The following is a 21,966-nucleotide window of genomic DNA, read 5'->3' as shown; positions in this document are numbered from 1 at the left end:
CAGTTACTTCACGAGATTCATTAAAACTACATAAACCATAATACACCTTTAAACACGTGATTAATCGACCAATCGGAAGTGATTATTGGAAACCACCGACCACTCTGATCCAAAAAGACACCCACAGTTCGTACAGTTGTATTAATAAGCAGAAAACGTAACAGGAAAAGGTGATAGAACCTCGCATAGTCCAATCAGAAACGTTTACGGTCAGTGCGAAGTTATGTAGTCTAGTGGCAAGTGTCAGGGAGGGTGGCTTAGTGTCGTAGTCTGTCAATTGGACATATTAGTTAAATACATTAACGGAATTTAATGAGTTTCCTGTAAACTGTTGTTCGGAAACTTATCTAGCTAGCTAGATAGGTTTACTGCTACTCGAAGCATGGCATCTACACCTGAAGAAAACGAGAAAGAAAAGGTGAGTGTATGCCTCATCCAACCTAGCAAGATTGCTAGCGTGCTAGCTATTAAATAACCTGGTAAATTAGCTGTAGCTAAATGAAATATGTTATTTTCTTTTCAAGAAACAGTATGTGCCGAGAAACATATTCCAAATAATTACCAAGTTTACGTAATGTGCTGGCTTTCGCTTATATAATTTCCCCAATCAATTTAGTGACCAGCAGCTAGCTTGCATTTTGCAAGATACGTGTCACGAGTTGGAACCAGTAGCAAAGACTTTTTGTTCGAGTTTTTGTTGTTGCTAATAAGTTATCCGCGAGTAGTGCTGTTGTACATATCATTTTGAAAAACGTATGCGTCTGCGAGACTAACGGAATTTCATATTACTAGTGCACACTGAACTCTACCATTAGCTAACATTAGCCTGAAATCCAAACACGATCGCTACATTTACGTTTTCCGCAGTAGCTAGCTGGCAACGTTTTGACTCAAATGATTTAACATTTGAAGCCCTTTTAAGTTACGGTTTATTACCAGAGCTGCAACATTTTCCATTGGAAAAACGACATGCTGATTTGAAAATGTAGTGTAACAATGTTGTTGAATATTACAGTGTTGAACGTTCAGTAGTTAACAGAAGCTATCTGTCAAATGCAGTTTTTGGAGAATGAAGTGCATGCAGGTTGTCCAGGTTCCTTAGCATCTTGCTTCCTTATGTAACTAAGTACTACTTTCAGTGAATTAGTTTCACATCTGTAAGGTCCGGTTGAGTTTCTTTGACGCTATGTTGACTTGGAAATAATGTTCAAGTGTAAAGAACTATCGGACGCGGAAATTGCTGTAGTTGTGTTTATCTTCATCAGGACATACGTTTAACCCCAGTTTTATTATATTTTTCCCCGGAAGACTCATTGAGACTGAGTAGATTTGGTAGGCTACAGTATGTCAGTCCATAATGTTACTCAAATGTTAATTTGTCCACGGGTAACTGACAGCTTTGTGTAGCCTTCACCTGGTCTTACACTACACTACCCGTATTTTTACCACTTCGTTCCAGAACACTTTGTCAGTTAATCATTTTATTGGTCTCTGTAGTTAAAGAACAATAGAAACGGCTAGTCTGCGGTAGTACACCAATGTTTGAAGTGTAGTGGGCGTTGTTAAATTTACAGTGTGAGTTACTGATTTTCTAGTCCTTTAGAAAGATGGATTTTCAGGAGTCATCTCATTTATTGCTTAATTTTAGTTAACCTGCATTTCCAAGGTTAACTACATATTTTTGTGATACTCTTGACTTCAAGTAACCATTTTTTTTTGGCAGTGAGCTTTGAGCTGTCTTCATATTTTATATGTATTGGTTTTAAAGGTTCTCATCTATAAACTGTATGGAGACCAGTATTTATGTTGTGAATACATTTGATCCACAGTCAGGCTGGTGAGTCTTGGACAGTGCAGGTCTGATGACTTATGGCCTTGCATTGTACTAATTCAGTCAGTGCATCACTGGGCTGTATTGTGTTTTGCATTGGTTGGTAGTGACAGTTAACTGGGCTGAATGAGAGGCATCCACTGTAAGGGTTCTGGAGTTTTGTCTCAAGTTTCCTGAGAGACATTCCAGAGGAAATGGGGAGTTCCACTCTTATCTGCAGACTCGTTTTTGCTGACTCTGCAGACTTGGGCTAGTGCTTCACCACAGTGTATTGAAGCCAGAGGACTAACTATCCTCTCGGCATCTTCAGGTTCATAATTTCAGTCTGCCAGTCATTTACACATGCACACACACTCACACTCACACTCTCTCATGCATACACAGACACATACACACACACTCACAGTCATGCTCACACACACGCACACACACACACACACACGTTACACACATGCCCTTTGCTCCATTCCACATCTCCTGTGTCCTGTGCTTCACTTTCTGTGCTTTTTTGTTCATGTTCATTTTTTCTCTGTGATGATTTGTGGCAGCTTAAGTCCTGATTGGTGTACGTGACATTAGGCGACGGCTGGTCCTGTTTCTCAGTGTGATCACGCAGTTCTGGAGGCCTGCTGTAGAACTGAGGGAAGCTTTCACCTGGGCCCCAGTCTGATCTCCTTCCCTTAATCAGTACCTCAGCGCATGTAAAATTTTACATCTGTGCTAGAGACCCAACTGTTGAACATCATTCTAAAGCTGCGTTCTGTCAGACATGAGGAAACTGATTACAGTTTACATGGTGAAAAACGTACAAACTGATTTTTCTCCTGATCAGCCATATTTGGTTAAAATCAAGTTTTAACAATTAAACATACATCTTCTGCCAACAGAGATAGATGGATGCATTGTGTTTAACATTTATTTGTTGTTGCATCATGTGTAACAGATCAAAAATGCATTGTATTTTACTGTTATTTTCCTCAAACTGGGTCCAGGCAGGGTTTAGAATAGTAAGAGTGTAAAGTCTAAAGTGCAAGGACCAATTTGATTTTCTCTTTTAGGAGGAGGGAGTGGGTGAGCGAGGCAATGTGGCTAGGGAGGTTGAAGCTTTAAGCTATTTTCAGTACCTTTGGAGTTGAATCTGGTTAGAAATTGCGACTGGCCATTGTAGCTCTCCAATCAATTAATTTGTTATAAGAATATTGTTCAGTATGCTATTACATTTTCTGACGACATTACACTCTCTGTGAGCATGTCAGTGTTTGATTGGTGTGTAGACAGAGCTGTTGTTTCTGTCCATTCTGGTGTTTCATATTATCTCTTTCAACAGTCTTCAAACCTCATTTAGTTTTGTAATAGGCTACCTGTTATAAAAAATTAAAAAAAACAGTTTGAACTGTGGAAGGTCATTAGTGTTACTAGGAAAATTAAGAATGTTTAACAGATCTGGATTTTCACTACATTTTCATTACATTCTTGAAATGTTCATTGATGTTTTGATGTGTTTTCCAGTAAATAAATGTTAAGCGTCGGGGGCATTTTAAGGTTAAGAATATGGAGCTAAGTATCTGGTGCGACGAAAGAATCTGTGGTTTTTCCTTCAGAAAGCGACCTGGCCTGTTTTTGAGGAGGGTGGCTCACATTAGTTGTACTTTGACGTGTAGAGGCAACGCAGACGGCTCAGTGGAGCACTCAGTTGACGAAGCTCACTGCAAGGCCGTTTTGGCCATGGGACGATTCCCTCTGTGTGTTGCTGTGTAGAACCATAGTTCTCAGTCAGGTCCTCTTGAGTTTCTAACACAAATGAGTACTTTCTGCGGGAAAGTTTAGTGGCTGCTGGCACAAGAGAAAAAAACATTTTATCTGAGATTTGAGTTTTAGTAAGCCAAACAGGAAGTATCTGAGAAAAGTATCTTTTAATTTGGTTCATTAAATGATTGTACAAAAATGAATAAGTATACATACAATAAATACGTATTTACTGTCACATTTAAAGAACAGTAAGGACACAGAACAACATGTTAAAGAATAAAGACAGGCTTTAATGACAGGCTTTAATGACCTTCTGTCCCTTTGTCTTAGGCTCGCTCCGTGTCTGTAGACCTGAACAGCGATGCCTCTCTGCTCATCGATATTCCCGATGCCCTTTGCGAACGTGACAAGGTCAAGTTCACCGTCCACACCAAGGTAAAGCCCTTCAGCATGAGCAACAGAGCGTGCTCAGATGTCTCTGTGATCACGGGTGTTCTTTTGCCATTTTGGCCGACTTGATATCAGATGTAAAGTAAGTATCCTTATTTTGTATTCACAAACGTGGTTTAATTTTTGTCTTCTGTGTGAACTTTGCAGAGATCGCTGACCAGACTGTGTTGTCTAATCACATATCTAGCTCATTATCTATTTATTATCATTTTGCAAGTGTTTTCTTAGCAAGGACAGTTTAGGATTTCTTGTGGCTGAGTGTGCAATGTTGATAGCTTGCATGCTTGGAGCACCGTTCAGGCACATGTAAAAACTGTTTTCTGTGAGCGGATGAGTCTCATCCTCCTACAGCACAGTGTCCCAGTTTCTTTGGTTCTAAATGGTTTAGCTCGAACCTTTTAAAAATGTATCTATTTTCTGAAAGGTCTACCCATCCAAGTGCTAGCCAACTGCACTACCTGAGCTCTTTGGTTAGGGAACATGACTGGGCAATATGTCTGTAAGTGTGATAGAACCTCTTGGATGAGGAATTCTCTTTCCTTTGTTCTACTCAGACAACGCTGGGAACCTTCCAGAAGCCAGACTTCTCCGTGCCTCGGCAGCACGAGGACTTCATCTGGCTGCACGACACGCTGGTGGAGACGGAGGACTACGCAGGCCTCATCGTGAGTCTTTTGGCTATGGCACTGGTTCTCAAAATTTTTCACTTCAGGACCCACGTTAGAAATGTAGTACCTTTCAGGGACCTGTCAAATGCACGTGCCCACATAGCCCAGTGGACTACGGGTTAATTCCGGGAACCCCCTCATATCGTTCCCTGACCCATTTTGGGTCTCGACCCGTAGTTTAAGAAACACTGGGCTACAGGATTCATTACTGCTCACAACATCCTGGAAGTAACATCCGTGCCATTTGGCGTGGCCTGACATGGTCCTCCAGCCTATAGCGACAGAGCAAATATTCCACAACAGGGTGTAAACCATATGAGCTGATCTCACAGACCTGTAGGAGTGAACCTCAGCGGTGTTACTACGCCGTGTCGTGTACACCAGAGTTTAGCGCTAAGCAGGGTTTTTAAAAAAAGATCCAGACGCACCCTCCCACCCTTTTGCAACATGGGTGGAGTTGTGTAATCAGTGGCGTCTTGTGTTACGAGCGATGTCCCCTCTGGCTTATTTGCATTTTGGAGTTTCGGTTTTCCCGTGGCCGAGCGTGTCCGAACACGTCTGCAGAACGCCCCCGTGGTCACGCGGGCTGCTCTCAGACTCCGCCTCCTCCTCCCCACTCAGATCCCGCCGGCTCCCCCCAAGCCCGACTTCGAGAGCCCGCGGGAGAAGATGCACAAGCTGGGGGAGGGCGAGGCCTCCATGACCAAGGAGGAGTACACCAAGATGAAGCAGGAGCTGGAAGCGTGAGCAAGGCCCGCCCACATTTCCCCACACATACCCCCCAGCTGCACAAAGGTCTCCGGGGGCCAAAAAATAAAACAAAATAAAAGCCCTCGCAACAAGTGCAAGCCTAACATTTCAGAGGAGAATCATCTATGGAAACAAACAATGAGTTATAATCCTCAGAGGGAGACCATACATAAATAATAATTTATGTATGGTCTTTTTTTTATAAATTTTTCTTCAAATTAAAGATGAGGCACCCATGCCCTAAAACCGAATGATTGGAGAGAAAGAGCCCTTAAAAACCACATGAAGTATTATTATCATTTGAGTACTTCCCTCTTCAACTATTTTTAAGATTACTGTAAAGACTACTGTAGAAGGCATCGCGTGATGTTGAGTAAATGAACTCAGAATGCCAGCTTGGCTGAGAGTTCTGTTGGATCGCGTAAAGTAGCCCGGTGTATATTTGACCAATTTTAGGGGTTGATATGCTGTTTCAGGGACAATGCTAACATCTTCAGCGCTCTCAGAAGTGAACCCTGTTTGACCTTGCAGTGCCTGCTCTTTCCCTGTGGGTACCTGGAAGTGGTGAATGGAGAATTAATTTTCCCATGTATGGGTGGACCAGCATTCATTTGCAATAGTCATTGTGATTTGCTGTGGAGAGTAAAATAATTTAACTGGTTCAAACGATTCAATGATGGCTAGAGTTCTTTTAGTTCATGGCTGATTTCATTCCTGTATGTCTTGTTTCACCTGTTCTCCTCTAGTGAGTACCTGGCGGTGTTTAAGAAGACTGTCCAGGTCCACGAAATCTTCCTCCAGCGCCTGTCCTCGCACCCCATCCTCAGCACGGACCGCAACTTCCAGATCTTTCTGGAGTACGATCAGGACGTGAGTGCCCACCCAGGGCAGGAAGTCGGGGAAAAGGCCTTGTGCCTGGTGCATGGACTTCCTGTTAAAGCGCTGGTCTTGCATGTTGTAAAGGGGGAAATGTAGTGCAAAGTGGACGGATACTTCCTGCTGATATCAGCGCTAATCGCGGCCTGCTGTCTTGTCGCTGCTTTTTTAACTGCCGACGGAGTGAATGTTTACAATCCGGTTTGACACAGTATCTGTCCTGTGCTGTATTCTGTTTCAATTTGACAGAGCAAATAGCTTTGCATTTTGATCCTCAGAAATATGTGAGTGTAGAAATATAGTTTTAAAAAAAAATTCAGTTCTGCTTCAGTGATTTAATAAAAACATTTGTTAATTATGACATAATAAAAATAATTTTGATGTTTCCATGCATATTTATTCTTTCAGTAAAATGGTGTTTCATCCATTTTATCTAGTAAAGGGAAAATGAGCTAATGCAAGCTCTCATGCCTTTAAAAACATTTGCGGGTTCTTTAAAAACAGTTGTTACTTTTAAAAAACAATACTTTGATTGCCCATGCACAAATGAACTTACCCGCTCTTTGTTCCTTTTTTCATTAAGTTCATAGGTATGTACATGACAGTATGCTACAGAAATAGCACTAATGCGTTGTGTGTTATTTCTCTTATTTTTCTCTTGTGTTTATGATATAAAAGTATATATGATATAAAAGTATTTCATTACTTTTCTGTGATGGTGCAGCTGACCGTGCGGAGAAAGAATGCCAAAGAGATGTTCGGCGGCTTCTTCAAGAACATGGTGAAGACCGCGGATGAGGTCATCATCTCAGGGATAAAGGTTTGTTAACTGCTTCCCGCCTCACCTCTCCAGGCCAGTGCTCGTTACACAATGCTATTAAATGAAAATGCTCTGAGAAATGTGGCTTTATCGGGACTCTTACGGTGTGCGCTATACAATTCCTAAATATGTGTTCCCCAAACGGTGTAGTGCTCCCATCTATTGGGCATTTGTGCTAGAGTTGCAAGAGTCTCTGTCTGTCTGTCCCCACAGGAAGTTGATGAGTTCTTTGACCAGGAGAAGACCTTCCTGCTCGATTACTTCAGCAAAATCAAGGACTCAACAGCCAAAGCTGAGAAAATGACCCGCTGTCATAAAAGTATGAAAGCTCAGTCCACATGAACTGGAGTGTGCTTATGTTGTGTGTGTGCGTATCAGTTTGTGTGTGTGTGTGTGTCTGGATCTACCGTGTGTGTCTGGATCTGCTATGTGTGTGTGTGTGTGTCTTGATCTGTTTTATCTCCTGGAGTTTGTGTGAGTGTGTATGTATGTCTGGATCTACTGCATTTACTGGAGGACTGTGAATGTGCGTGTGAGAGTGATCCTACTCTATATACTGGACATTTGTTCTATAAGGGTGTGCTGTGAACTGTTCTTGTCTCGTTCTTCGCTCCTCAGATGTGGCTGACGATTACATTCACGTCTCTGCTACGCTGAACAGCCTTTCTGCTGATGACAACACAGCGCTGAAACAGTGAGTTCTTCCGGTCTAGCGTGTGTTCCTGAAGTTTCTGTGAACTGTGGCCTGGCCTTTCCCTCGCTGTTTGTCCTGAATGTGTTTGCTGACCTGCCTCGCACAGGTTTCCAGGAAACGGATGCCCTTCACTGGTAATCATTCAGATCCGACACAACAGCTGGAGTGGCCTGCGTAGCGGAGATAGGCTTCCCCACCACAGTGTTGGGCATACAACAGACATAACTCTTTCAGTTGCTCAACGATTACAGTTATCTGCCTGGAAGCATGTATTGGGTTATACTGACTGGCATAATGTGATGGTAGAATAAAAAACGTTCCTCTCCCTGAATACCACAGTGATGGATTGAAGAGAAAATGCTCATTATTTGATCTTCTTTCAGGCATCTGGAAAAGCTGGCCGACCTCTTTGAGAAACTCAGGGTAAGGCTGTGCATGATATGCTTGTGGCATGTTTCCAATTTGTTATGCCTGTGTGTGGCTTGTTTTTGGTTGGTTAAGGCTGTGCATGCCATGCTTCTGATTGGTTAAAGCATGCATGGAATTTTTCCAATTGGTTATGCCTGTGTGTGGCTTGTTTCTGGTAGTTAAGATGGTGCATGCTGTGCTTCTGGTTGGTTAAAACCGCTCATGGCATGCTTCCAGTTGGATGGTCGTGGAATATTTCTGGCTAGTGAAGCCCACGGATGGCCTCTTTTATGTTTGTCGAGGCCATGAATAGTATGTTTCTCATTGGTTAAACCAGCATGTTGCAGGCCTCTGATTGGTTAAAACAGTGCATGGCATAATTCTGATTGGTTAAGGTCATTGGTGTTCTGACAGAAAGTGGAGGGCCGAGTGGCCTCAGATCAGGAGCTGAAGCTGACAGAGCTGCTGAGATACTACATGAGGGACATCCAGGCTGCCAAGGTAAGGACCTACCCTCTTTAACCCTTTACGGTGCGAGATCACAAATATGTGATTATATATGTTCTTATCTGAACGTTCTAATGCTGTTGTCACAATCACTACTGGTAATTGAAAGCAACAAACACTGACTTAGAATTTTGGAGGGAAAAAAATTACAAAAAACCTACTCTTCAATGTACCTGTGGAATGGGCCCCAGATCAGCACTGGACACAGTCCCCGCCCTTTTCGGCCATGGTCTTCTCATATTTCTGATAAAACCTTTCAGCTTTCAGTTCAGTGGAAAAAGAGGTGGTTCCATTATGGGACCATAAAATAGCCACAGTCTAGCCTTTCACTGGCACACCAGAAAAACCGCCTTAGCTTTCAGTTTCGTTGATTTTTCCCCGGGCTGCTGTTGTGTAGACATGCAGATAAGAGGGCCTCAAAAGCTAAGCTGGTGCGTTTCCTTCAGGACCTCTTATACAGGCGCGCACGTGCTCTGGCCGACTACGAGAACGCCAACAAGGCCTTGGACAAGGCCCGGCTGAAGAGCAAAGACGTGGCCCAGGCTGAGGAGCACCAGCAGCAATGCCTGCAGAAGTTCAACAAGCTCTCCGAGTCTGGCAAGAAAGGTACCGCTGCTGGCCAGGGACGTCCTTTCAGTTCACAGTCTGCAGTTATAATCATGGAACAGCTGCGTGCAGTTAGCTGGATGGGTCCTACTTTGCCTTCTCTGCTGTGCTGCTGTTATGTGGCGCTCCTGATGGCGCACCAGCTAACACAAAACATTCACGCAATGTTGCTGCCGTGTAGAAGCAGTGCATGTTATAACACCTTTAACATTGTGAGAACAGTTTGTGCTGGCTGTGTTTCCACTTTAAGAGCCGCTCTGGACAAAAGTATCTGCCACGTGCCATAAATGCAATGTAATGTAATGCGCTCTGTTAGGAAATAAGAACATTTTAATGCAGTGCTCTTTCCCCCAGGTTCAGTTAAATTAATGCTGAAGGAAATAGGCAGTTCAATTAAACCACAAAGTCCCTTAGAGGATTCATCAGTTGAACTATTAAATTACGACTGTTTTCCCATGTCTAAAAATGCCATTCTCATTGGCCTGTCCTGCAAAGGTGGTGTTCATTTTCTTTATGTTAAAAGATATGGCAAAAATATATTTGTTTGTTTTGGGCCTTTAGTGAACTCTAAATAGTGGAAAACCATAAGGCTGTGGGTAGGCTGCTATCAGTTAATAACCAGCACTATCTTCACTGTCATGGAGGAATGCCTCTGGGCAAGTTTTGGTTTTATTTTTTTGTGACAAAATTAGCAACAGATGTTTTTCTCCTGTGCAGAGCTCACCAGTTTCAAGGGAAGGAGAGTGGTGGCTTTCCGGAAGAATCTAATCGAGTTGGCCGAACTGGAGATCAAACATGCCAAGGTGCGCGTGGATGTGTGGCACTCACTGTCCGATCACTCGTCAATCAGACACTCAATCAATAAATCTAGTTATCTTCTTATAATGCCCTGGCGGGGTATAGATGTGTATTGAGGTGGAGTATAGGTGTGTGTTGAGGTGGGGTATAGACGTAGACTGCAGTTGGGTATACATGTGTATTGAGGCCACACACACATACACTCCAGTTCAACTCCAGCTGCAGGCTCTGAACTTTCATCTGTTTCAGCACACCACTGTAATAGTCTGCCACAGTGTGTCTGCTGTCTGGAGCCAAAATGTCTCCTTTGTTAAAAAAGGTCTGACATCCACACATTTATTACTTGCGTGCTTGTGTTCAGAGCAGGAGTGGCCAATCTTGTCTGAAAATGGCTGGTGTGGGTGCAGGCTTTTGTTATAGCCCTGCACTGACACACCTGATTCTACTTACTGTTCTTAACTCGTTGCTCCTCCTCCTTTCCAGAACAACGTCTCCCTCCTTCAGGGCTGCATTGAGCTGCTGAAGAGCAACTGACGGCAGTCATGTGATCTGAATCACATGACCTACCGTTTGCCTCCCCATGGGGTCAGGTCACCAGCCAAAAACCTGCGCCCCCCCCCCCCCTTCCCATCCCCCCCATTCACACACTCACAAGTTTACACTTTACCCCCCCTCCACACCCTGCACATTTCACACACCTGTCATGTCCCCCGCAGCTCATGGCTGTGGGTATGGAGTATTGCGTTCTGTCGGCTCTGTAGCTGGGATCTCAAACTCCCAGCCCTGTGTCACTGGCTTTCCTGGTAGCGCTTCAGCACTGAACCCATTTCATCCCAAATTTTCCCCAGGCCTGTCTGTGCACAATTTGTATTGTCTTTGTAACGCCAAAGAAGCGTCCAGGAGAAGCATGTGAAATTTATTTTTGTTGTATTTGCAGTTACAATTTTATCAGTGGGATTAAAATGGGTTTAGAAATTAAGTAATTTATTGGCTACAGAGTCCACCCACCTCGTTACCAAGACCTAATCTGCAGACACTGCCACTGTGCAGGACTGGAGTTAAACCTGCAGACACTCTGGCTCTCCAGGACTGGAGTTAAACCTGCAGACACTCTGGCTCTCCAGGACTGGAGCTAAACCTGCAGATACACTGGCCCTCCAGGACTGGAGTTAAACCTGCCAGTTCTTATGGCCATTCCCATGTTATTCCACTAATGATCTGAACTGTGGATCTTTCTGGTCCTTTTCATTTCTTGCCTTGCTGCACGCCTTTGGAACCATTGGTCGGATAATCTGCAAAGAAAGGAGTGTTTGACTTTGAGGGTCTTTCCCGCCCAGGTACATCTGCTTTTCCTCCGTGGCCCGTTAAATGGCGGGATCGGCTGTACCGCCAGGCCGTCTGCGGCCGCGACTTCCGGCTCGGGGGCCAGAACGGCCTTCGGTGTTGGCTTTAGTCTTAAAGGACTTTTCCGCTTCTCTGTACCTGTGCCTAAGGTTCTCCTTGACTCTGGAAAGTTCCTCTTGTAAAAACAAAAAAAAGGGGCCTGTTTTCCGATCGTATGGATCAGGCAGTTAGGCATAAAAAACTCAGTGGCTGGTGGTGTTCGGTGTTAATTGTGAGGCCAAGTTCAGACAGTCATACAAAATGGAGATAAGCATTTAGTAGAGGACAATAGTGGGACCACAAACTGTAGAGTAACAGTCGAATAATTTTGTGTGTCTAAAAAGCTTTCTATACCTGCGGTATATTGCAACAATTTAGTGCCTTATTACAGTTCACATTTACTGTAGATTCTGAGTGACCAACAATCACTACAAGTGTGGCCACTGCCTCCCTTGTGATGTTTTCCTGCCAAGACTGATGGTGCCACTGGAACACAGATACTGAAATGATCAAACTTGAATTGTCATGTGGCACATTGGCACTCTTGCCTGAAATTTCCTGAATTCATGTTTTAATCAATTAAAAAAATTAATTTGGAAATTTGGAAAAACTGGAATAAGAAAGTATTCCATCGTGTAATCATGTCACACGTGTGACAATCGGCACTCAAAGTTGAGCATTTAAAAGCCTTTCCCCTGCAAGAACTGCTTTCGTAGCTCTTCTTTTTCCAATATTAAAGGGAAATGAGTCACTCACTCCTGACTCCTCTAACAAAAGGAACTCGTACAGAAATCATTTTTTGCTGTGAAGGTCTGTGTGGATACACAGTTTTCAGAGGCTCTCTCAAGGCCAGCCTGGACTTGAATTTGCATTTTGTCTGAACTGTAAATGTGACAGTTTTACCATTGGTGTGCCATGAAATGTGTGCGAAAGTACATCATACATAAGCATAAAGTTACACTTGCCTACTCTACTCCTCGGGTAATTTTTGGATATATAAGCGTTACAGTACAGAGAACCTCATCTGAAATAATTTTTCATTTATCCTATTACAGCCTGGATTTAATATTACAGCCACATGCTTTTTTTGTCCTTGAGTTGTGAATTTAAATGCAGGTTTTGCATTTTTACCCTCTCATTTAGTAAGTAAATTAAGGTTAGAGTTTGGGTAGATTAGAAGACTGACTCAGCCATTTTGTGCTCTTAATGGCCAGTTTTTTTTTTTTGTTTTTTTTTTGTTCTCCTGTTTTTTCCCAATTTGTGCCTGCTCATCCCTGTAACCTCCTCTGTCGGGTTAGATGCGCGTGGACATGCACGCAGCTTTTTTCCTCTCTACATTCCTCCTCTTGAGCTCCCGCAGACGTTGAGTCAGAGGAGGACTCTTCATGAGTGCCTTGTACAGGCAGACCTAGTGCTCCCAGTTGACCAGAGGGGGCGCTGGTGTGCGATCAGACACGGACTGAAATCCGCCGACTGAAGTCTCTCCCTTCGCCGGGGGGGGGACAGTGCAGCCAGTTACACCCCACAGCCGACACTGGCACGGTCCAGCTAGATGCCAGTGTGGCCATTTTTCCCTTCCGCTGTTGCTTGTTTTTTTTCTGCACTGTACACCTTTGTCTGCTGTGTTTTTAATTTCCATCTCATAAAGACACTGATAACAGGAGGACATCCTCCCACTATAACCTGCCACAGGGCAGCAGTGCAAGCTGGGAAATCCTCCCACCATGTGACCTGCCACTGGGCAGCAATGCAAGCTGGGAAGTCCTCCCACCATGTGACCTGCCACTGGGCAGCAATGCAAGCTGGGAAGTCCTCCCACCATGTGACCTGCCACTGGGCAGCAATGCAAGCTGGGAAGTCCTCCCACCATGTGACCTGCCACAGGAAAGCAATACAGGCTGGGAGAACTGGGTCAGACTCTCCCTTACAGGAAGAATAGTCATCTGTGTGTGTCTTCCACGCCTGCCTCACATGACCTGACAGGTCACATGACTCTACTCATTTTCAGTCCGTTAAACCCAGCACTAATGCTGCTACCTTAGCCTCAACACCAGTTCTGCCCCCCCCCCCCCCCCCTTTGTCATTATCAATCAGTGGAAGAGGAGAATCGCTACAAAAAAAACCCTGATTTCCTTGTTTTGTTTCTTTTGCTGTTTTCAGTCTGAACCCTGTTAGCCTGAACACCCCCCTCTCTACCAACGATGGGAGTGATGTCAGCTTAGTCATCCTTCTCAGCCCCCCCCCCACTCCCATCCCCCACAATGTTGATGCTGTCATTTGTATGAAATCACAGTGCATTAAACAGTCTTACGTTTGTATGTTTATGCTTTTTTTATTATATCACTTCTGTCATTGATTTAGACCTAGACCTGTGAAAACATTGACCAAAAAATGTTTGTTGCATTTTTTTAATTTTTTTTTACAAATATAAATGCAGGTAATTCAATGCAATTTGAAAGCAACATAAACATTTTTTTAAAAGAAGCACTACAGAAGTAAATAATTTGTGATACTTTCTAAGATAGTCTGTTGACAAATTAGTGTTTTTGATAATTGAATGTATTTCTAATTGATAGAAATTCTGTGAATGACTGCATGCATTTCCCCTGCAGTGAGTCTGTAGATTTTTTTTAAAAATTACAATAATCAATAAATGTTCTACTTTCCAAATGCAAGAGCCAGATGTCATTTTTTCAATATACCAGTGATTATCTGTGATTGCATTTTTTCCTGTCTTTTAAAAGAATGTGGGTAGTACAAGTTTTATTCTTTTTTGATAAAACTACAATTGTTGCTTACAATAATAGTCTTGTTCATCAACAGGGTTTTCACTGGTCAGGCTGTAGGCTTGTGGTGCCGTAAGTCTGACCAGGTTTCTTATTATCTTGTTGCTCTATAAGCTTTACCTTTACATTACATTACAGGCATTTAGCAGATGCTCTTATCCAGAGCGACTTACACAACTTTTTTTACATAGCATTTTACATTGTATCCATTTATACAGCTGGATATATACTGAAGCAATTCCGGTTAAGTACCTTGCTCAAGGGTACAACGGCAGTGTCCTTACCTGTGACCTTTCGGTTACGAGCCCAGTTCCTTACCCACTGTGCTACACTCCTTTACCTGGTTGGACTGTGGGAAAGGTTCTCCCAAATTCCAGGGATATGCTTCTTCGAATTAACAAGCATCACTCCTGATGAATCATGAGCATGTGTAGGTCGGGCTCCAGGAGGAGGCATTGATTCATGTAGGAATGTTTTGACTTCAGCAGTGGGGAGATGGTATGTTACAATGGCAAGAATGCGGATCTAGTGGCTGGTGGCTGTAAAGAACCAATAAATCGATTTTTGATAAAATGATGGACTGGAAAATAATTTTTCCACGCTTTATCATTTCCACAAAATATTAGGAATGTTTTCCTCAAAATGTGTTTGTCTAAGTGATGCACCTACTCACCTATTGATTTCACTGGCATTGATAAGAATGCCTTTGTGCAGTCAGGGTCCATTATATGTGACGTCATGCGCCAAATGCCCAGTCCTTTTCAGCTAATTTCCATAGTAAATACTGAACTTTATTGCTGATTTGTATTTTGAGAAAAAAATGCTGATTTATTACCAAAATAGTTTTGTACATATTTAGTTTAGGTTTTATCTGCAATTACACGTCTTAAGTATGTATACAGAAGTTTCACACAAGTTTTTTTTTTTTTTAAATTGGAACTCTAACCTGTATAATACCTTTCTACCGGCAGGGGGTGGTGTTTGCTCACTTGTTACAATCTGTGCTATTGTCCCACCTCTATGTGCTGTGGCCCTTCGCTCTTTGTTCTGTTGATTTTCTTTTCCTTATCTGGCAGTGTTAAGTCATCTGCTGAGTTTATCAGCCATGTAAAGTCACCGCAGAGCTTAAAGGCCCTGAGTTAATAGCTAAGTCAACAATAAGGTGTTTGCCAACCCTCACTTCTGTCAATACCGTCGTGCAGCAGATCCTGCTCTCTTACCGCACGGAGTAGGATGCAATTGTTTGCTCTGTCACGGCAAACCGAGCATGTTTTTTTATTGACTTTCTATTGAACCGTTCGGCTTACCGTTGTCATTCTGAATTCTGCGGTTCACTCGACTGGTGAAGGCTAGTGACCTCGACATTACACTGGATTGAGTTACAGTCCTCCGTGCCGTCATACCAGGACCCCCGTTTTTCGTTGGAGGATTTGCCGCAGCCGTAACTCCGGCTCCAGTAATGAGGAATCCTGATTCCATCGCTGTAACGTTATAGGCCTGGGCCCTAACAATGAACTCCATTAACGCTGAAGAGGAGGCTGAATTTCTGGGCTCCCTGTAAGGCCTCTTTGGTTGGTATTTCCCTGCTTTCGTACGGGGGTAAAACTTGGGCGATTAACCCACCATATTGTATATAGGCTACGTGCGTCTTTGAAGGTCTCCGACCTGGGACATTTGTAATGTAAAATAAGATTAGAGACTTTTAAACATTACTTTTCAACCTGGGTACAGAAGACGCCCGCGGGGCAAACTATAGGAACTATCCCCAACTTAGATTTAGTTTAATGTTTATCTCTGTGTACATAATTGTAGGCCTACATTATTTTGGACAGTCTGTGTAATTTACTGTGTTCCCGAACGGGAGTGATTTTGCATGTTTAAAATATCGTTAGTTACATTTACATGGCTGAGCCATATTTCAGGCGCTTTTCTCCGGAGCGATTTAGGAAGTGCATAACGCCTGGGGCCCGGCCTACGTCGTAAGCGTTTAAAAGACCGTCTGTGTGAGGAAGAGGAGGGGCCATGTGGCATTCCCGTTCCAATACTGCCTCTCCACTGAGACGTCAACCCCTTCGAAAACCCGCAGGAACTGTTCGACGGTTTCAGCGAATTTCTGAGAGGCGCGTGCGTCCACAGCGGATTGGCCAGTTGTTAACTGAGCTCAGAAAATCGCCGGGCGTTTTCAAAAGCCCCAAATAATCACCTGACCTCAAACCTAACGCTCAGTTTGGCAATTTAAAAACAGTTTACATTTTAGTACACAACACTGGAAAGACAGACTGACTTCTCTGTTTCCCCCCTCTGACTGCCTAATGTTTGGGCACCACCAGGCTCCATACATACGGCCCAATAAGAAAGAGAGTGTCTGGAGTCCACAGCAGGGATCAGAAGGAGCACAAGCTGCCCCATACTGCACAGTTATGTAAGTGTTACATAACAATGTACAGTACGTATAGAACGTGAGAGTTTGCTGAGAGGGACAGATTTTCCCCCTCACCTACACACACACACACAGAGCAGAATGTTTTCATGGTCTGCACCTCTCTTTCGACCCCTCAGGTTTTATAGTGTTGATGTGCTGACTCCACATAGGGGCCAGAGGGCTGTTGGAAGTGTTTTTATATTTTTTTCCTTTTTTTTTTTTGGTGAGGTGGGGGGGAGCTCTACCTTGCCTCAAGGCACTAGAGTAAAGGTTGATTTTCTCCCTCTTTCTCCATTTCTTTTTTCCCCACTCCTCTCTGTTTATTATTATCTATCTGTCTCTTGGTCTTTCTTGCTCTCTTTTGCTCTGTTTTTCATCTTGAGCCAGTGATGTCAGATCTCCTGTCAAAACGGAATCCACCAGTCCTTCAAGCCCAGCAGGCGGTAGACTGCGCCCCATTGCACTGTAGGAGATGACTTCCCATCATCCACAATGAAATCAAGCTGATGTGTGTATGTATGAGTGTGCGTAAGCTTGTGTGTGTGTATACAGTATGTGTATGTATGAATGTGTTTAAGCTGGTATACCTGTGTGTGTGTGTGTGTGTGTGTGTGTGTGTGTGTGCAGCGCTTTCTCTTAATTGAACACAGCGTAGACTAGCACTCAGGTGGTCAGAAGACTGCGCAGCTGAAGCAGCTGTTGCAGACAACACAACTGGATGCTATCTGCACATTTTATGGCTCAAAAAAAATAAAAGGATGGTCCAATCAGGGTGGCAACAACACCGGGCTCTCGGTGAGGGTGCTGTGACCTTTCGCACTGCGGCTGGGCTTCATAGATGTGAGTACGGTACAGTTATCTTTTCTCATCTAACACCTTAAATATTAAACACAGCTGTGCGGAGGCCTGGGTAATAGTCAGCGCCTGTGTTCATTAAAATATCTCTGCGTAGGAGCGCTGATCTAGGATCAGTTAAACTGCTTCGCTCATGTTGGACACAGTTAAGACACAGACGGTTGTAAACCTGAGCCTAGATCCGGAGTTCTGCCCTAATGACACATTATGAATACCCAGCCGGGTCTGTCTGTCTGCAGTTGGTAATGCAATAATTTATACACCATATTAGGGTGTGGTTATTGCGTTGCTTTTGCCTCTGTGGTGCTACCGTTTCCCCCCTCCATAACTGCATTCCTCTTCGGATTTCTTCCCATTGGGCAGTATTTTTATCGCCTCCATTTGAGTGTTTTTCTTCCCACCGGGGAGGGGTTTTGCCCAGTTTTCTTGAGTTTTTCCACAGTAGAGCGTCTTTGTGACAGCGTCTCTGTAAAAAAAAAAAAAAAGTGCCATACAAATAAAATGAAATAGAGCTGAATTGAATATGAAGTTGCGAGAGATGTCAGAATGTGTATGATCTCTTGCAGCTGCTCTCCAGAGTCTGATGGTGGGAGCATTCAGTAAGCCTTCCTCTTATCTGAGCATGTGGGCGCATTGTGATGACGTCAGTGTTGCAGTGGTGGGCCATGCTGACCACAGACCGCGTCATCACTGACCTATCAGATGATTCAGAGCCGCGCGCGGAAGCCGGCGACGTAACTACAGTCGTGTCATCTGTAACCCTTTGAAGAGTAGGTTTCTTGGAATGTTTCTTCAGCGTTCTAAGCTGGTGTTCTAGAACTGAGAACTATTGCTTTCAGTTACCAGTTATGGTTGTTGCATCGGCGTTAGAATGTTCAGTTAAGAACATTCTAATCAAATATTTGTGATATTTGTACACCTTAAACGGTTGATGAAGGAGTCACTTGCAGCCTGACAACTTCACACCCCGGGCTCAATATATATAATATATATATTCACACCCCGGGCTTATATATATATAATGGCCAAACGGACAATCATGACATTGCTACTTGAATCCTCTTTTCATTTCTTGTTAAGTCATCATATGGTGGCTGTAATACTGATGTGTAATTTTTGTGCAGTCGGTAGTTTCTGTGTGAATGCTAAGAAAAACAGGGCCCGCAGTCAGTCATCTGGTTTTATTTTTCTGCAGCAGAATGCACACCAAGGTTTCCCGTGGCAGTGAACAGTTATAGAAGGCAAACCTGAAAAAATACTGTCAAAGCTCAGGTTCGGACACGTCTCAGTCAGTTATATACATTTTACCAAAAGCCAGTTAGAAGAATGTTTTCAAATGGTTTTAAAAGTCTCATTTATGGCGCGGTTGCATGTACACAAAAGAAGAGTTTGTTAGGCTGTAGTTAGTGATCGAGCTGGTGAGCTTGTGAGGTGAGGCGTGCCGTGCGCCACAGTGAGAGAGTATTCTGAGCTCGTCTGGCCGCGCAGTGGGCCAGTGAGAGAGGAGAGCACGTGACGCGTCTGTTAAAAGCGTTTGACGCGGACGGCGAAAAACACACGCCGGGACAACGTATGCCTTTAGGTGAGCTCAGCATCAGGCACGGAGACCGCAGGAAATGCCAGGAGGCTCCTGGGAATCGCCACCACCGGGGCAAGCGCTGCACTTCCTGCCTCGGCAGTGTCGCTTGGCAACCGGCTGCAAACAGCAACTTCGCGAAGGCATGGAGCTCGCTTTGGCCGTTTCTGACGGTCTCAGGGTCGGACGCTGATCTGGGGTCAGTTTCAGGCCCATTTCTGTACCGTGTCTCAGGGTCGGACGCTGGTCTGGGGTCAGTTTTGGGCCCATTTCTGTACCGTGCCTCAGGGTCGGAGACTCTTCTGGGGTCAGTTGGGGGCCCCTTTCTGTGAAGTTCCTCTGGGCAGGATGTTGATATGGGGTGGTTTGGGGCCTGTCTCTGTAAATTGATTTGAAGTAGCTGAAGAGGTAAGGAAGGATCTGTCTGCAGGAAATGATCTCACAGTAAGAAAAGACCTCACAGTAAGACAAAATGTTGGTGGCGCCGAACCTGGCCCCGCACGCTCCTCCCAGCCCCCCCTCGGTGTTGCTGTCCTCGCTCTCAGCGGGTTCCTGCCCCTGGGGTGTTTGCCTTGGAGCAACCTGAAGACCGTCAGCAAACGCAAACAGCAGGGTTCCCAACCCCCCCCACCCCTTCCCCCCCTCCCCCACAACGGATTCCCCAACGCCTGAAAGTTTCCATCAGCAGATGGCAGGTTTCCCATCATCCTCGGGGGCTGAGCTCACTGCAGAGAAAGCAGGGGACTCCTGAGTCATTAGCTCGCAGACCTGACTGAAGTTTGTGTGACCCGTGTTCGATTATTACTGTCTGGCAACAGTTAGGAAAATCAGTGTGCCTAGGCAAAGCTCCAATCAGAGTGAGTAAACGGAGACAGGAAATTGCTACGGTTACGACACACGCTTCGGTAGAACAGTGTGTCAGCCGCGACTACAGCTGCGGGGTGAGCTGCCGGCTCTTTGCCCTCGGTGTATTTTTGGAGAAGGGAAGACGCCTTCGTGGTCTGTGGGTGTGAGGGATGCTGAAATTGCAGCAGTGTGGGAGAGATTATTCTCCTGCCCTCGCTCTGCACATGCGCTGGTTCTGTTTGTGTATGCAGTGTGTGTGTGTGTGCATGTGTGTGTGTATTAATGTGAATGTTTTGAGTGTGTGTGTGTGTGTGAGTGAGTGTGTATGTGTGTGTGCATGTGTGAGTATTTGTGTGCATTAGTGTGAGTGTTTTGAGTGTGTGCATGTGTCTGTGCATGTTTGTGTGTGTGTGTGTGTGTGTGTGCTGTTGCGCGTGTTTACGTATGTGAGTGTGTGTATGTGTGTGCACAGGTGTGTGTGAGTGTTTTGAGTGTGTGTACATGTGTGTGAGTAGGTGTGTGTGTGTGTGTGTGTATTAATGTGAATGTTTTGAGTGTGTGTGCATCTGTCTGTTTGTGTGTGTGTGTGTGTGCATGCATGTGTGAGTATTTGTGTGCATTAGTGTGAGTGTTTTCAGTGTGTGCATGTGTCTATGCATGTTTGTGTGTGTGTGCTGTTGCGCGTGTGTACGTATGTGAGTGTGTGTATGTGTGTGCACAGGTGTGTGTGAATGTTTTCAGTGTGTGTACATGTGTGTGAGTAGGTGTGTGTGTGTGTGTGTGCTATCCTTCCCTTCCCCTCCCCACCCCCCGAAGACCTGTGGCTTTGAATTTCTAAAGAAGTCTGTGCAAACATGGTGCCGTAGTGAGCAGAGCAAATACTGAAGCATTTCTCACGCGTCTGCTGTCAGTTTACCCACTGCCCCCTCTCTCTCTCCCTCCCTCTCATGAGCTGGAGATTTAAAAACGCCTTCATTCATCTTTTTTCATGTCATCCAGTTCATCACGCCGTGTTCCCAAGAGAAAACATACCACAGCAACTGCTGTTAACTTTTATCAGGTAAAAACTAAAATAAAAAAATAATCAATCTTCCTGTCTCTCCCCTCTCTCTCCCCTCTCTTTCTCTCTTTCTCTCTCTCTCTCTCTCATTGTAGAAGATTGAGGGACGGCCTGTTCCAGATCATTTTCACAGATCGCACTTTGGTGTTACAGACCGCCCCGGGTTCTTTTGGCCAGCTTTTCGAGGGGTCTGCTTGCAGGAGCCCCGTGCACAGTGAGCCCCAGTGCACAGTGAGCCCCAGTGCACAGTGAGCCCCAGGGCGTACGCACTATTTTCCACATGTGCGTGTACAGTATGTAGCACGGGCTGGGAGTGGAGTCACATGGAGCTGCATGCTGAGGCTGTTAGAGTCCATAGTGCGCATCCAAAGTCAACAGTCATCTGGTTAAAGTCCTGTTCTCTCGCAGAGTGGTGAGGACCGAGTGTGTGTGTGTGTGTGCGCATGTGTGTGCGTGTGTGTGCGTGTGTGCGCGAGAGAGAGAGGTGAGGACTGTGTGTGTCAGTGTCAGAGAGAGTGAGGAATGTGTGTGTGTGTGAGAGAGAGAGAGGTGAGGACTGAGAGTGTGTGTGTGTGTGTGAGTGTGAGAGAGAGGTGAGGACTGTGTGTGTGAGAGAGAGAGAGTGAGGAATGTGTGTTTGTGTGTGTGTGAGAGAGAGAGAGGTGAGGACTGAGTGTTTGTGCGTGTGTGTGTGAGAGAGACAATTTAACTTTAATTTAACTGTGTGTGTGTGTATGTGAGTGAGAGAGAGAGTGGTGTGGACTCTGTAAATCTGCTTGTGTTATCAGAGCTGTGGCAGTGGTGGGTTTTTAGGGGGATGCTGGCAGTGACATGTGAGAGGAGAGCTCTGTGCCCCTGGAACTGTTTGCTTTACCCCCCCA

General features: G+C 44.7%; 2 protein-coding genes across 4 annotated transcripts in view; both read left to right on the top strand.

Annotated features, from left to right (window-relative positions):
- The first annotated feature begins 132 nt into the window (after window positions 1–132).
- Window positions 133–14,210, top strand: snx5 (sorting nexin 5). Its single transcript, XM_064318248.1, has 13 exons — window positions 133–418; window positions 3,911–4,015; window positions 4,585–4,695; window positions 5,320–5,441; window positions 6,195–6,318; window positions 7,049–7,144; window positions 7,358–7,463; window positions 7,763–7,838; window positions 8,222–8,261; window positions 8,661–8,747; window positions 9,200–9,359; window positions 10,077–10,162; window positions 10,641–14,210. Exons 1-13 carry the CDS (start codon window positions 383–385, stop codon window positions 10,689–10,691), a joined length of 1,200 nt encoding a protein of 399 aa, XP_064174318.1. The 5' UTR covers window positions 133–382; the 3' UTR covers window positions 10,692–14,210.
- A 1,189-nt stretch (window positions 14,211–15,399) lies between these two features.
- Window positions 15,400–21,966, top strand: part of rrbp1a (ribosome binding protein 1a) — a 60,375-nt gene continuing 53,808 nt past the window's right edge. For 2 of the 3 annotated variants that reach the window (XM_064318037.1, XM_064318035.1), the window contains exon 1: window positions 15,400–15,897. The gene's annotated coding sequence lies outside the window, so the exon portion shown is untranslated. Of the gene's footprint in view, window positions 15,898–21,389; window positions 21,498–21,966 lie in introns of those variants that run through there. The other variant, XM_064318036.1, reaches the window with a different exon arrangement.

This window comes from Anguilla rostrata, chromosome 18 (genome assembly GCF_018555375.3).
Source record: "Anguilla rostrata isolate EN2019 chromosome 18, ASM1855537v3, whole genome shotgun sequence".
Classification (NCBI taxonomy): Eukaryota; Metazoa; Chordata; class Actinopteri; order Anguilliformes; family Anguillidae; genus Anguilla; species Anguilla rostrata.
Note: the sequence above shows the minus strand (reverse complement) of the source record. Positions and strands in the feature narration are given on the sequence as shown.